This window comes from Arvicola amphibius, chromosome 9 (genome assembly GCF_903992535.2).
Source record: "Arvicola amphibius chromosome 9, mArvAmp1.2, whole genome shotgun sequence".
Classification (NCBI taxonomy): Eukaryota; Metazoa; Chordata; class Mammalia; order Rodentia; family Cricetidae; genus Arvicola; species Arvicola amphibius.
In genome coordinates, this window is record NC_052055.2 from 73,768,289 (window position 1) to 73,781,122 (window position 12,834).

The 12,834-nt window shown below is 43.6% G+C and overlaps 1 protein-coding gene across 1 annotated transcript in view; it reads right to left on the minus strand.

Annotated features, from left to right (window-relative positions):
- Positions 1-12,834, minus strand: part of Rcan2 (regulator of calcineurin 2) — a 207,235-nt gene that overhangs the window by 24,718 nt on the left and 169,683 nt on the right. The window contains exon 2 of the mRNA XM_038343009.1: positions 893-1,066. Within this exon, the coding sequence (XP_038198937.1) occupies positions 893-1,066 (174 nt within the window). The remainder of the gene's footprint in view (positions 1-892; positions 1,067-12,834) is intronic.

The window sequence follows — 12,834 nt, forward strand, 5'->3', positions numbered from 1 at the left end:
CTTACAGATGGGGACTCTGAGTCCCAGCGAGCTTCTGTGACTTGTCCTGGCTAAAGCTCAGTTTGGTCGTTCTTAGAGCCCCTGTCCTCAGACACAGATGCTCTCTATCTGTGACTCAGAATCTGTGTCTATTTCTTTTCTTGTTTTAAAAGCTTGATTGTTTGAGAATTTCATACATATATAAACATATTTTGATCACATATGCTGCCATCCTCTCCTCTTCCAACCTCATGTCCTTTATGTTTTCATTTTCCCTGAGTCTAATTTGTGCTGTCCATGGGCATGGGACCATCCACCGGAACATGGTCCACCTACCAGAGGTCACACCCACAAAGAAACTGCCTCCTCCTCCCCTAGCATCTATTAACTGTCTAAAGTCTCACAGCTGGAGGTGGGGATCTCCCACTTCATGGTCCCCCTCCCTCTCCAAGCTGGAATGTTGACTGGTTTATCTTGTTCAGGTCTTACATAACCACTGAATTTCTATGTTAGTGAACTAATTATAACAGCAAACCAATTCATGCACGTGCAATGCCTGTAGCCAGAGGAAGGAACTGGATCCCCAGGAACTAGGATTACAGACAGCACTAAGAATTGGACCCTGGTGCTCTGGACGAGCAGCCAGTATTCTTAATTGCTGAACTATCCCCATTTACATTTTAATTTATGATTTTTAAATTAACAATGATTTAAGAAATTTTTTATGAACATGAATGTTTTGCCTACATGTATGTATATGCACTACATGTGCTCCTGGTACTGTAAGGGGTAGGAAGACAACACCCAATGTTTGTGGACCACCATGTGGGAGCTGAGAAGCAAACCTGTTTCTTCTGTAAGGCAACAAGTGATCTACACCACTGGGCCAAAAAAAAGTGGGGTGAAAAGTTACCTGTGCAAAGTAGAGTTTTAGTTTCTTCCCTCGGAACTGGGTCTCATGAAGCTCTATCCGAGCACGGGCTGCAGATTTGGGATGACTGAAATTTATTCGGACGCGTCGGAAACTCTTAAACAGCTGGAACGTGACACACTCATCATAGGTCCGGAATAGTCCCTCAAATTTTTCCTGATAAAAATACAAACATAGAAAAAAATATATTGGTCGTGTGTCTTGAATCATGTCTAGTGACAAGAGCATGTCACCCTGGTGGGATGTTGACAACAGAAAGTTAAAGTAGAAGACACAGTGGCTCCACAGCCAGTTCCTTAGTTTGGGCAGCTGTGAGAAAGAGAAGCAGTCATCTACATACACCCATTCCACTTTGTAGCCAACTTTATTGTGGCATAGAAAAAAAAATAACAAACTAACTAACCTTTATTTCATTAAACCACTAAGGTTTTGCTTTTTATGGCTGCAGCATAGCCAAGATGCCATGATACAAAGCAGCAATTTAAAAAGTTTGATTCAATACATAATTTTAATTCAACTGAAAACACCCACTAGCGTGTTCATTTGGTGCAAGGCTTTGGTCCCTCCTTAGGTGTTAGAAAGGTACAGAGATGGGGGTCATTTTGTTCTGATGTAAAAATTCAACATGAAGGCTCAACACAGACAAAGATCACCCAGAAGAGAGGTAATGCAGGATTCCCCACTGTATGCAGTGAATGCCACTGATTAATAAAGAAGCTTCTTTGGGTCTATTGCAGTGCAGATTAGGGCAAGGTGGGAATTTCAAGCAGATAGAGGAGGAGAGAGTAGGCAGAGTCAGTGAGAAACCATGTAGCTGCTGCAGGAGACAGATGTGCTGGAATCTTGCTGGCAATACAAAGATTACTAGAAATGGGTTAATTTAAGATATAAGAGCCAGCTAGAAAGATACTTAAGCTATTGGTGAAGCGGTATTGCAAATAATATAGTTTCTGGTCGGAGTGGCCAGGTAACAAACGAGTGGCCTCTGCCTACAGAGACGGGTCAAAAAATAAAAAGAAAAAAGAAGAATCAGAGAACTAAACGTTTGTGTATAAATTAACACCATCTATGGAATTCTTCCAGCCTTAAAAAGGAACTTGCCACTAGAAAACCAGTGTACCTTAAGTACTGTACATTCCTAAGAGAGAAACCAGTCTTAAGAGAGTAATTTCTATAATTAAAACCATCCTGATTTTAAAATCCAAACCGTCAACAGTATTTTGTCATAACAAGGAGAGGAAGAACTGTCTGAGCAGCGGGCTCTATGGGATTCATAGAACTTTGTGAGTGTGGTGGAGATAGTTCAGCTGGTTGTCTAGAGGGGGCAGCCAGAGTTTGATGCTCAGTGTCTTCCTCCATCCCTCCCCACCTCAGTTTCTGAAGCACAGTCTCTCAGTGAACTGGGACTCCTTACTTCAGCTCAGCTGGCTGGGCAATGAGCTCCGGGATCCACTTATCCTTGCCCCACCCCAAGCAGGGGGGTCATAGTCGCATGTCACCATCCCTGACTTTTAATTGGGTGCTAAGGTTCTTTATTTACTGAGCCATCTCTCCAGCCTGAGGCTAATAGAATTTTAACCTGATGGATTATGAATTTACCCTTTCCCTCCTCACTGACATCATTTTACAATTTGATGTTCCCAGCTCACTCAGTAAGTTAAGACCAGTGGAAGTCCTTGGGACCCTGGCTACAGAGCTACTGTGAATACATGAATAATCCCACAACAAGACTGGCAGAAGAAAGGTGTTAGTGTCTGCCAGGGAAGGATGGCTACAATATGACCCTGTGGCTAAAGCTGTGGCCACATGGAAGAGAATTAAGATATGAAATGGGGTTTGGAGACCATGCGCTCTGTGGCTTTTTAGACCAGATTTCTGCTGCCAGGGAAGGGCTTCTTGTCTCTCTGGCATCTGCAAGACTTCATCTCAGCCTGTCGTGTACTTGCCTGTGGTCCTTCCAAGCCCAGGTAACATCCTAGGCTGAAGCCAGCAGGGTTCTTTCTATGCTAGACTCTCATGTCTGATGATGTGTTCTCTTGTATGTCAATATATTGTCCCATTCCAATACTCAGATTGTCCACTCAAAGCTTTGGGCTTGTTTTGCTTCTTAATGCTTATAGATATTAGATGGATTATTTCTCCCTCTTTTCTGGCTTTGTTCTTTCCTCCTTCCACTGACAATAGCAAACCAAGCATCTTTCCTTGCCATAGGCAGAACAGTGTTTTTCCCCCCTCATCTTTCAAGTCTTGGGATAAGCCAGCCCCAAAGCCTGGACACTCCAAAAGGCTCATGAAGGAATTCTTTTTCCCAGTCCTGTGTCTTTCTAGATAGGAATTCTGATAATTAGCATATACATATGTGCACACGTGCACACGTGCACACGTGCACACACACACACACACACACACACACACGCATGTACTGCACAGTGTGATTGCTCTGAGCTGACCAAAACACAGTGTTTTGATTACTTATTAGTTATATGACTCCTCCGGAATGAGAGGGGTTAAATTTTAAAAATGCATTTTACATCTAGCATGTGCTTTAGAGCAAAATTCTTGAGTCCAGTTTCTGGGTCACTTATCTTTTCAGTAGGGAGGTTTCACCTCCCCATCTCCTCTCCAGGGCCAAAGCAGAGCAGCTCAGACTGACTAGCGGAGGACACGTTCTGTCCACCGTTGAGTATCCCTTTCTTCTCCTTCTTCTTCTCTCCTTTCCCCCCTCTTCATCTTTTTTTTCTTCTTTTTAAATACAATGCTTCTTATTTTTAGTACCATGCTAATCAGTTCAAGCTGCCAACCCCAAATACTAAGAGCTGGACAAGAGCTCCAGGCAAATGGTCCTCTGTTTTGTGCATGTTGAAAAGCCTTGGCTGACCAGTGGCACTAGCTTTGTCCTTCCTACTGATCTTCAATAGACTCGTCCGTGCCTCTGTTGCCTGGACTTGGCTTCTAATATAAATGTCCTAGGTCATTTCTGTTACTGTGACAAAATATCCTGAAAAAAATCCAGGAAAATAAGAAAGTAAATGGTTGATTTGCCTTATAACTCCAAGCTACAGTCTGTCATTTGGGGGAAGGTCATAGCAGGAACCAAGTAGCTAGTCACAGGCATCCATTCTTAAGAGCAGAAGAAACAATGTACCCAAGCTACTTGCCTGTGTTTAAAGCTGGTTTTCACTCTTACATAGTTCAGGACCCAGTCTAGGGAATGGTGCCACAAAGGAGCACTTGACACCCTTACTTGGAGGCCAAGCTCAGTGCTCAGAGCCAGGTTCTTCCTTGGGCCATATGAGGCTTCACATCTAGGGTTATGTTACTACACATCTGCCAGGTGCTTTGAAGGCCCTTCCTACAAGTTTTCATGAGCTTGCAGTGGGGGTGAGTGACATCTAGCCAAGCAAGAATAGGGGCATTTCCATCAGTGGCATTATAAATATTCATATTATGAGACAATAGACAGTATATCAGACAATTTGGCTAGAGAAAGATGCAACATATTGAGCCCATCAATGTATCCACAGATAAAACAATTACATAGAAAGACCAGCTGCTGCACAGGTCTTTTACCTCATCACAACAAATCTGCAACTGTGTTGATGCCCAGTGCCCATCAAGCCCAGCACATAGTCAAGTGTGGTTCTCCACCTGCAAGTTTTCCCCCAGGGCAGAGCCCCTCACAGTTGGCTGCAAGGTCTCCCTGTAGCTTCTGGTCTATGCTGTTCTACAGTGCTTCTCTCCTATGTTTAGTCTTAGGACATTGCCCTCTCAGAAATTACTAAAGAGTCTAAAGAGTTTTCATAGTGTAGATTTCCTCTCTTAATATTTATTGTACTAGAAATAAAAACAGAAGTTTGAAAATATCTACTTGCAAATGCATTTCTAAGCAAAGGCAATAAGTTCATTATGTGTTAACATTAGCTCATTACAGGAAATTTCTGTTTTCAGAAAATGACAAGATATGACCAGAAGATTGTCATGGCTTTCTGTGTTGCAAACCATCTCACCTCTGCCCTTCAATCTACTTCCAGTGCACTAGCTGGTGTGGCTCGAGAGAATGAAGAAGTAAGGGGAAATGTGGATTATGGGATTAGCCTCTCAGGAATGTAGCTCTTCTTCGTGACATGTCAATACTTGACAAGTGGTCGCTTCCAAAGGTCACTGCAGCTCAGAAGCTGAAGCTACAACCAAACAGCGCTTTAACTATATTAGGGCTCATTGATCTAATTTTGTACATTCAGTAGAGTTTATTTTTAATCCCCATGTGATTTTATAATAGTGGACACTGTAATTTGTAAAATAGCTTCCCTAAATTACATGGCTTTATAAAATGATCACTGCAATCGCACAATTTTAAAATGACAATAATATTGATTACCAAAAATTCTAGTGGCTAAAATTTTCTCACATTAATTTTGGCTTTAAAGCTTGTGGTTTATCATTGGCAACACACACACCACAGTTATTAAAAAAATTGTGTGTGTATGTGTGTGTCTATGTGTGTGTGTGCAGGTGCTAGTAGAGGCCAGAAGAGGGTGCTGGATCACCTGGAGCTGGTGTTACACTTGGTGAACTACCTGAAATGGGCACTAGGCACCAAACTGGAATCCTCTGCAAGAGCTGTACAAGTTCTGAACTATCCTCCAGCCCTAGGAGACTTTTCCTTTTTATAAGTTAGGATCCAAAGTAATGGGTTTCATTAAAGCATTTGCATAAATGTTATACTGTGTTCTTCTTCCTTCCCACGGTGCCATCACTCAACCCTATCCTCCTTTCCCCCTAGCGTCCCCTTCTACACCAAATACTCCCCTCTTCCACTCATACGGTACGTGCCGTTCCTTAGATGGAGAACATTGGATTGTGACTTCTATCTTTTGATGGATTTGGTTTTGGTAAATGTAGCCTGTGTACTTAGCTCTTTACTTGAGGAATCTTAATGTAAGTTTTTTTTCTTTAATTTTTTACAAGAATTTCATACATATATAGCATCTTGATCAAATTCCCTCCCTTCCAATGTATCCCTCATTTCTCCCTACTTGTCCCTCCTGACTTCATGTGCCCATTTAAAAATATTTCCTTATATTTTACATGTGTGAGCATTTATGTTTATGAGCATGATATGTCATGAATGTGCCTGTTATCTCTGGAAGCTAGATGAGGGTGTAAGGTCCCCAGGACCTGGAATTACAAGCAGTTGTGAGGTACCGTGTGGGTGCTGAGAACTGAACTTGGTTTCTTTGTAAGAGCAGCCAGGACTCTTAACTGTTGAGCCATCTCTTCAGCCCCTCATGGGCTCATTTAAAAAAGAATCTGCTGAGTTCACTTAGTAGTTAGTGCTACTTAGTGCTGCCTGTAGGTGTGTGATGTGGGGCACCTACTCTAGCATGGGCAGTCTCTCAGGGACTGAGCCCTGAAAACAATTGACTCTTCCTCCTCCATCATCAATGTCAATAGCTCCTTGGCTAGGAGTCAGACTCAATGACACCTCTTCCATCCACGCTGGAGTTTTGGCTGGGAACCTCCTGCCCAAACATTACAGACTGCAAGTTTTCCTTAAGCTTCTTACTTCATATCTGCAGCCACTTTGTGTCTCATATTTAAAGGGAATTCAAACATATCTGATAAACACATGATGGGGTAAAATAAGAGCAGATAGAAGTTGAGTAAGAAAAAGGGGGAGGGGAGAATCATGAATTAGAGCCTAGAGGATGCGTTCGGTGAAGCTGAATTTTCTCAGAGTTAGGACCTCTGTGCAGTTGGCTCAGATAGTGCCTGCCATCTTTGTGAACATATACAGGGTAAAGAAGCTCACACATTTTATATCTCACAGAGCTACAAGGCAAAGATGGGTCTGATCCCGATAGCTAGGATGCCTGCATGGGACTGACCTAGACCCTCTAAATGAGGGTGACAGTTGTGTAGCTTGATTTATTTGTGGGGCCTCTGGCATTGGGACCAGGACCTGTCCCTGGTGCGTGAAGTTGGCTCTTTGGAACCTATCCCCTATGGTGGAATGCCTTGCTCAGCCTTGATGCTGTGGGGAGGAGCTTGGTCCTGTCTCAACTTGATATGTCAGGCTTTGTTGACTCCTATGAGAGGCCTTACCCTTTCTGAGGAGTGGATGGGAAGGTATAGAGGAGGTGGGGGAGGGAAGGAACAGAAGGAGAAGAAGGAGGGGAAACAGTGGTTGGTATGTAAAATAGATAAAAAAAATTAAAAGAAAAGTCTGTTTTTAAAACTAGGCCCCCGGATCTGTCCAGGGTCCTTACCTTACATGGGGACCATCATGATGTGCAGAGTGAGACACATCTTTGTTACTGCACACGGCAGAGCAGGGGATGATGTGTTTCTGAACAAAATAACACAAACACTATTTTCTAAATCAACACCCTCTCCCAGTGTGCTCTTTAAAACGTAGGAGGGACCTAGAACCGTCTGCTGGATGGGTGCTGGAGAACCTACGAGGATTTAGAGAATGGTATACAAGGCTAGAATAGTTACACAGGCCTTAATTACAGTCGGGCAGACAGGGTATCAAGCCTAACGTCTGATGGTTCTCTCCCTAACTCTTTAAAATAGTTGAGAGAGAAGTGGCATTATCACGGCTGGGGTTTAGGTTTTCATCTAAACAAAGGAAGCCACCGTAAGCCAGATGGGCTGTACTATCAGCCAGCGTGCAAAGCCCAGGATAGCCATGTACATACTGCTGATGTTATTAAGGGGGCATGAAGTTCCCGAGACACAAACAAAGCAGGTTTTCCTCATCACCCTGAAGGACCAGTGCTGCATCTGAGAGACGGCTGTGTGGGATGCTCAGTGTCCTGTGAACCCAGGCCGTATTCCTTACACGGTTTCCAGTGCTTTACTCTTAGGATCCCCGCAGGCTTAAATTACTTTAATAAGAAACTGGATGGACATCTCAGAATTACAAGATTTTCATCTGTCAGATGAAATCCAGACACTGTCAAGTTGTCACCTTTCCACAGCTATCAGGGACCAGTCACAGGAGAATCCCATCTTCAGGGGTGATACTGGCTTTGACGGCCTCTCAAGAGGCCCCGCTGTCAAGACTGCAACTGTGGAGGGGATAGCTCGTCCTCATGTGGTGATTCCTAGGTCCGGGTTTAATCCATCCTGATGTCTTAGTCCAGCCCATCTTATTACTTATGTCTGTCTTGTTCCATCTCTGGTTCTGGTGTTATCTAAATGCAAGATCATCATGAACAGGAGGGCTGCCATCTTCTGCACAGCTTGGTCCTGGAAACCTGACTGTGTTGACATAGGGATAAAGAAATGAGAGGCATTGAAGAGATGACAGATACAGACACAGAAAAGCCGGCACTGGGTGGGTTCTTTGACTGTGATGGAAGGTTTCATATACAGCCAAGAAACTCAGTGTGTTTATCATGCACAGCATTGCACAGTAAAGACATTAGCTAGTCTTATTGGCATGTCTTTGTAAGGGATCAGTTTCAGGCTGTAACATCCCCAAGGAGGGAGCTGTGGTCCATAGGATGGTTTCTGTACACTGGTCTTAGCTAAAGATCAACTATTCATCAGCACTCAAACATGGACCAGAGGAAGGCTTTGCCATTCCTTCCAGCCTTACTTGGAGAAGGCTCTGCTGTTTCCATGGAACTGAGGCACTGGTTTGTGCTAATGTCAACAACACACATCATTCTATCCGATCTCCACAAGAAAGTCATACCTTTTCTTCACTGAGGAAAGCAATGGGCAGACCTCTTGCTGCAGGTCTGCTTCAAGAAAAGGTGAGTCCCTGGATAGAGTTCATAATTTCCTCTCATAACGACGCAGGAGAAAAATGATAAACCAAGATCCCAGTCCCGCAAAGGAGCCTCAGCGTCCTAACGCCACATAATTTCTCTATGAGCTTCTCTCAGCACAGAACTTTGTATGGCCTGTGTGCATTCTGGTCTTCTATCCCCAATATGGCTACATAGCATTGCCATGTGAGGCTGTGCCTGCAGGTTGTTTTATTAAGAACGTCTCCATTTCCTTTATTCCACTGAGCTGTCACGTGTTTAAAGCCAGAAACAAATAAACAAAAAGAAAAACCAGATACAAAAGTTAAATAAAACCAAGGATTCCAACAGATTTCCCCAAACAGCCCAAGTTAAAATAATTTATAGGAGGGATAGTGGTCTTTTGAGCAAAGATGAGTTCAAATATTTACAACGTGGGGAATCCCTCATGAATCAAAATAATATAAAGCTTGGTATTAAAGTAAGAAATTTTAAACGAATCAGAACAAAAAACTTAACAACTGCCACAACTCTTGGGAAAATATAAAACTCTGTGACCCCATTGTGAGGTCTTCTGAAGAATGAGGACCGTGTAATGGAGGGGCCCTAAGGAAGAAGCCGCATTCCTTTCCAGAAGTATGGCGTGTGGTGTGGAGTCACTCACAGGGGCTTGGAGTCCAGGTTTTCAGTTCAGCTAAATGGAGTTCCAGTGCCCATGACTGTGGAGTACAGGGAAACTCACGTGCTCTTCCCTACTCCCAGGTGCTCCACTCTGGTCACTAAGATGTGGGCCCTCCCCATGAAGCATTTCCCCAACTATCTGGACACCATTGGGCACTCTACAATTCACAATATTATCTACCTGGAGACGGTGTCAGGTGAGGGACTTGGCTCTGTAAGACCATGCCCAGTTTGAATGCAAATCACAAGAAAAGGTATGTGCTTCTGACCCAATACTTCCAAACAGTCAGTTTCCAGAAGCTTCTATTCATCCTCCATCAAACTTACACTTATCCATTCATTACAAAGGATCCAACTTAGCAACAGTCACCTGGTGAAGAACACAGGAGCAAATGCTAAGAAGACACACACAGTGTTCAAGCTTCTAGGCATAGCTCACTCCAGGCTTTCCACAAGGAGCATCCTGAACTCTGACCTTTTGGGTTCATATGGAGGTCTCGTCACATAGACATGGCTCACTACTTCATTGACTTTTGGTGATAAACTCTACCTTATTGTGACTATTCCTCTGGGATTTTGCTTACATTCTAAGCACAGGCTGCCTCAACAGCTCTTACTTGAGACTAACAAGGGTCCTCCTCTTTCTCTTTATCACACCAAAAGACATATCCCTCCTGGCTACTTCAAGGACTCTAGCCTCTTGTCCTAGGAACCAGGAATGAAGATATGTAAAGACATGTTTCTTTCCATGATCACTGTATTGGTCTTTTAGCCAATCTTGATCATTTCCCTAGGAGGTTTAATCACTAGAATGAGAGTAGAGAATATTGAATCTCCCAGCATGAAGCTAGTCCAGCCGGTCTTACTACTGATGCATCCATTAATCACATAGTTTCATCCAACAAAACACAGTCTTGATGGCTGAGAATATCCCCTCCTTGTTAGGTCTGGTTTGCTTGGAACCCAGCCATCTACTCAGGAATGTCAACAGTCAGATAAATGAATGAAGACAGAAATCTGCAGATGACATCTCGGCTTAGGACCCTTGTTAGCTCAGACTCCATAGATTATTCTCTGGGTAAGAGTCTCCCATCACAAACAAAGTTGTTCTGGTGGGTCAACTGGCCTCATCCCATCTGTCCAGGATGTGTGGCACTTGGTTGTACCATTGATCATCTATTTGTGAGTTTCTCTGAGTTTTTAAATCACCCTGAGTAGACTGTACCAAGTGATTGTAGTGAGGGGCTGCGGGCAGGCCTGCTTTTCATCCCACCTGGCTCTTGGCCACCGGCTAGCTTATGCCCAGAAATAACAACACACAAACTCTATTCATTTAAACATTGCCTGGCCCATTAGTTTCAGCCTCTTACTCACATCTTGATTAACCCATATCTAATAATCTGTGTAGCACCACGAAGTGGTGCCTTACCGGGAAGATTTGAGCATACGTCCATCTTGGGCCGGAGTTTCATCGCATCTGGCTCAGAGAGGAGAGGCATGGCATCTGTCTGAGCCATCTACCTCACTTCCTTCTTCCTGTTCTGTCTACTCCACCCACCTAAGGGCTGGCCTATTAAATGGGCCAAGGCAGTTTCTTTATTAACGAATGAAATCAACACAACCAGAAGACTCTCCCACATCAAGTGATCATCTATTTGGGAGTGTCTTTGGGTTTTAGATCACCCTGAGTAGACTGGTTAGTTTTTGTCAACTTGACGCAAACTGGAGTTATTTGGGAAGAAGGAACCTTATTAGGACTGGATTGTAGGTAGGTCTGTGAGGAATTTTCTTGATTAGTGATCCATCAGAGAGGATCCGGCCTATTGTGGGCAATGCTACTCCTGTATAGGTGACCCTGGGATGTATAAAAAAGCCTTGGGAGCAAGCCAGTAAGCCATTTTCCTCCATGGTCCCTGCTTCAGTCCTGCCTCCATGTTACTGTCTTGAGTGCCCACCCTGACTTTCTTTGGTGATAGACTATGCCCCAGGATAAAAAAGCCAAGTAAAACCTTTCCTTTCCAAGTTGCTATTGGTCATGGTCCTTATCACAGCAATAGGAAGCTAACTAGAACAACCATGGCATCTCTTACCCGACCAGAGGCATGCCTGATGGCATAGAGTAGCAGGGAGGTTGTCTTCAATAGAATGAGGAGGAGGGTAGGCCAGACAAACCCTCTGAGAAGTGATGTGAGTGCAGACCACTGTGAACTGGCACCCTGGGCCTGTGTTCACAGTCACATGTTAATAAAGGAAATATCCCAGAGTCCTCTTTCAGCTGCCACATTCTGGTTACAGTATTGATAGTTGCCTTCCCTCAGGACATTTCTTGGGGGCCAGTGACAGCTTTGCCCTTCACTGGGGCATCTAGTCCTCTCCTCTGATCTTTATTGTCCAAGATCATCTGAGGTTAGCATCAATCAAATCAGATGTAGGCTCTCGCTGTGCTGTAACTGATGGAAGTGAATTTTACAGTTGGGTATTGATTTACCTATAAGTATAGATGTCAAGAGGCACTATACAAATGTGTTATGAGTACAGTATATACAACTACACAACCTAGCTCAAATCCTGGTCCTAATCTACCTGGACACACCGGTGTCTCCATTCTCTTTTGTATAAAATGGGAAGAATGACAATATCCATCTCTCATGGGTGTCCTGACTATGAAGTAGATCAGTATAATTAAGACATCTGAAGTGTTAAACACAGTATAAGCTATTCTTATTAATCTCGTATTAGAAGGGAGACAATGTTTTATTTCTTTGTCTACGTTTGGCCTATTAGTTGTATCTGTATAAATCTCTCTACGTCTAGATTCAGTTATATTTTTCCTGTGTCTCTGTCTATATATATCCTTGCTTCTGTTTATGTTCAGATAAGACAATAATTAACTATAAAACACTAACATGATTTTATTGGTGGTTATGTATTTAAAATGTAGGGCCGTGCTTAACCACAGACATTTATTTCTTATCTAAAAAGCTTTACAAGGGCCAACAAAGTGCTTGCTGGGTAGAGCAAGCTCAATCCAGACCCATGTTACAAAACACAAGTCATGGTGGTGCCAACTTGTCACACCAGAGTGGAGATGGCAGAGACAGGCGGAGCCCTGGGGCTCATTTGCTAGCCAGCCTACATTACCTGGCAAGTTCTGGGCCAGTACAAACCCTGTCTCAGACAGTATGGTGGATGATGCCTCAGGAATGACATCAAAGGTGACACCCTGCATTTCATTGTTTCCTGGGTAGACACTGTGAGATAGCCTATAAGTCCCTTAAATTTAACAGCCCTAAAGCCACATGTTTTGCCGGGACATGTAAACTGCTATTCACCCGTCTCTACAAATATCCCCCATCCTCCCACTTGTTCAAACCAGAAGCTAAAGTTTTGCCTTTCCCATGTCCCTCACTCTATATTCAGCAGTCAGCAGCCCCTGATCTCTGAACTGCCCCTTCTTCAACCATCATCTGCCGCTGCCTT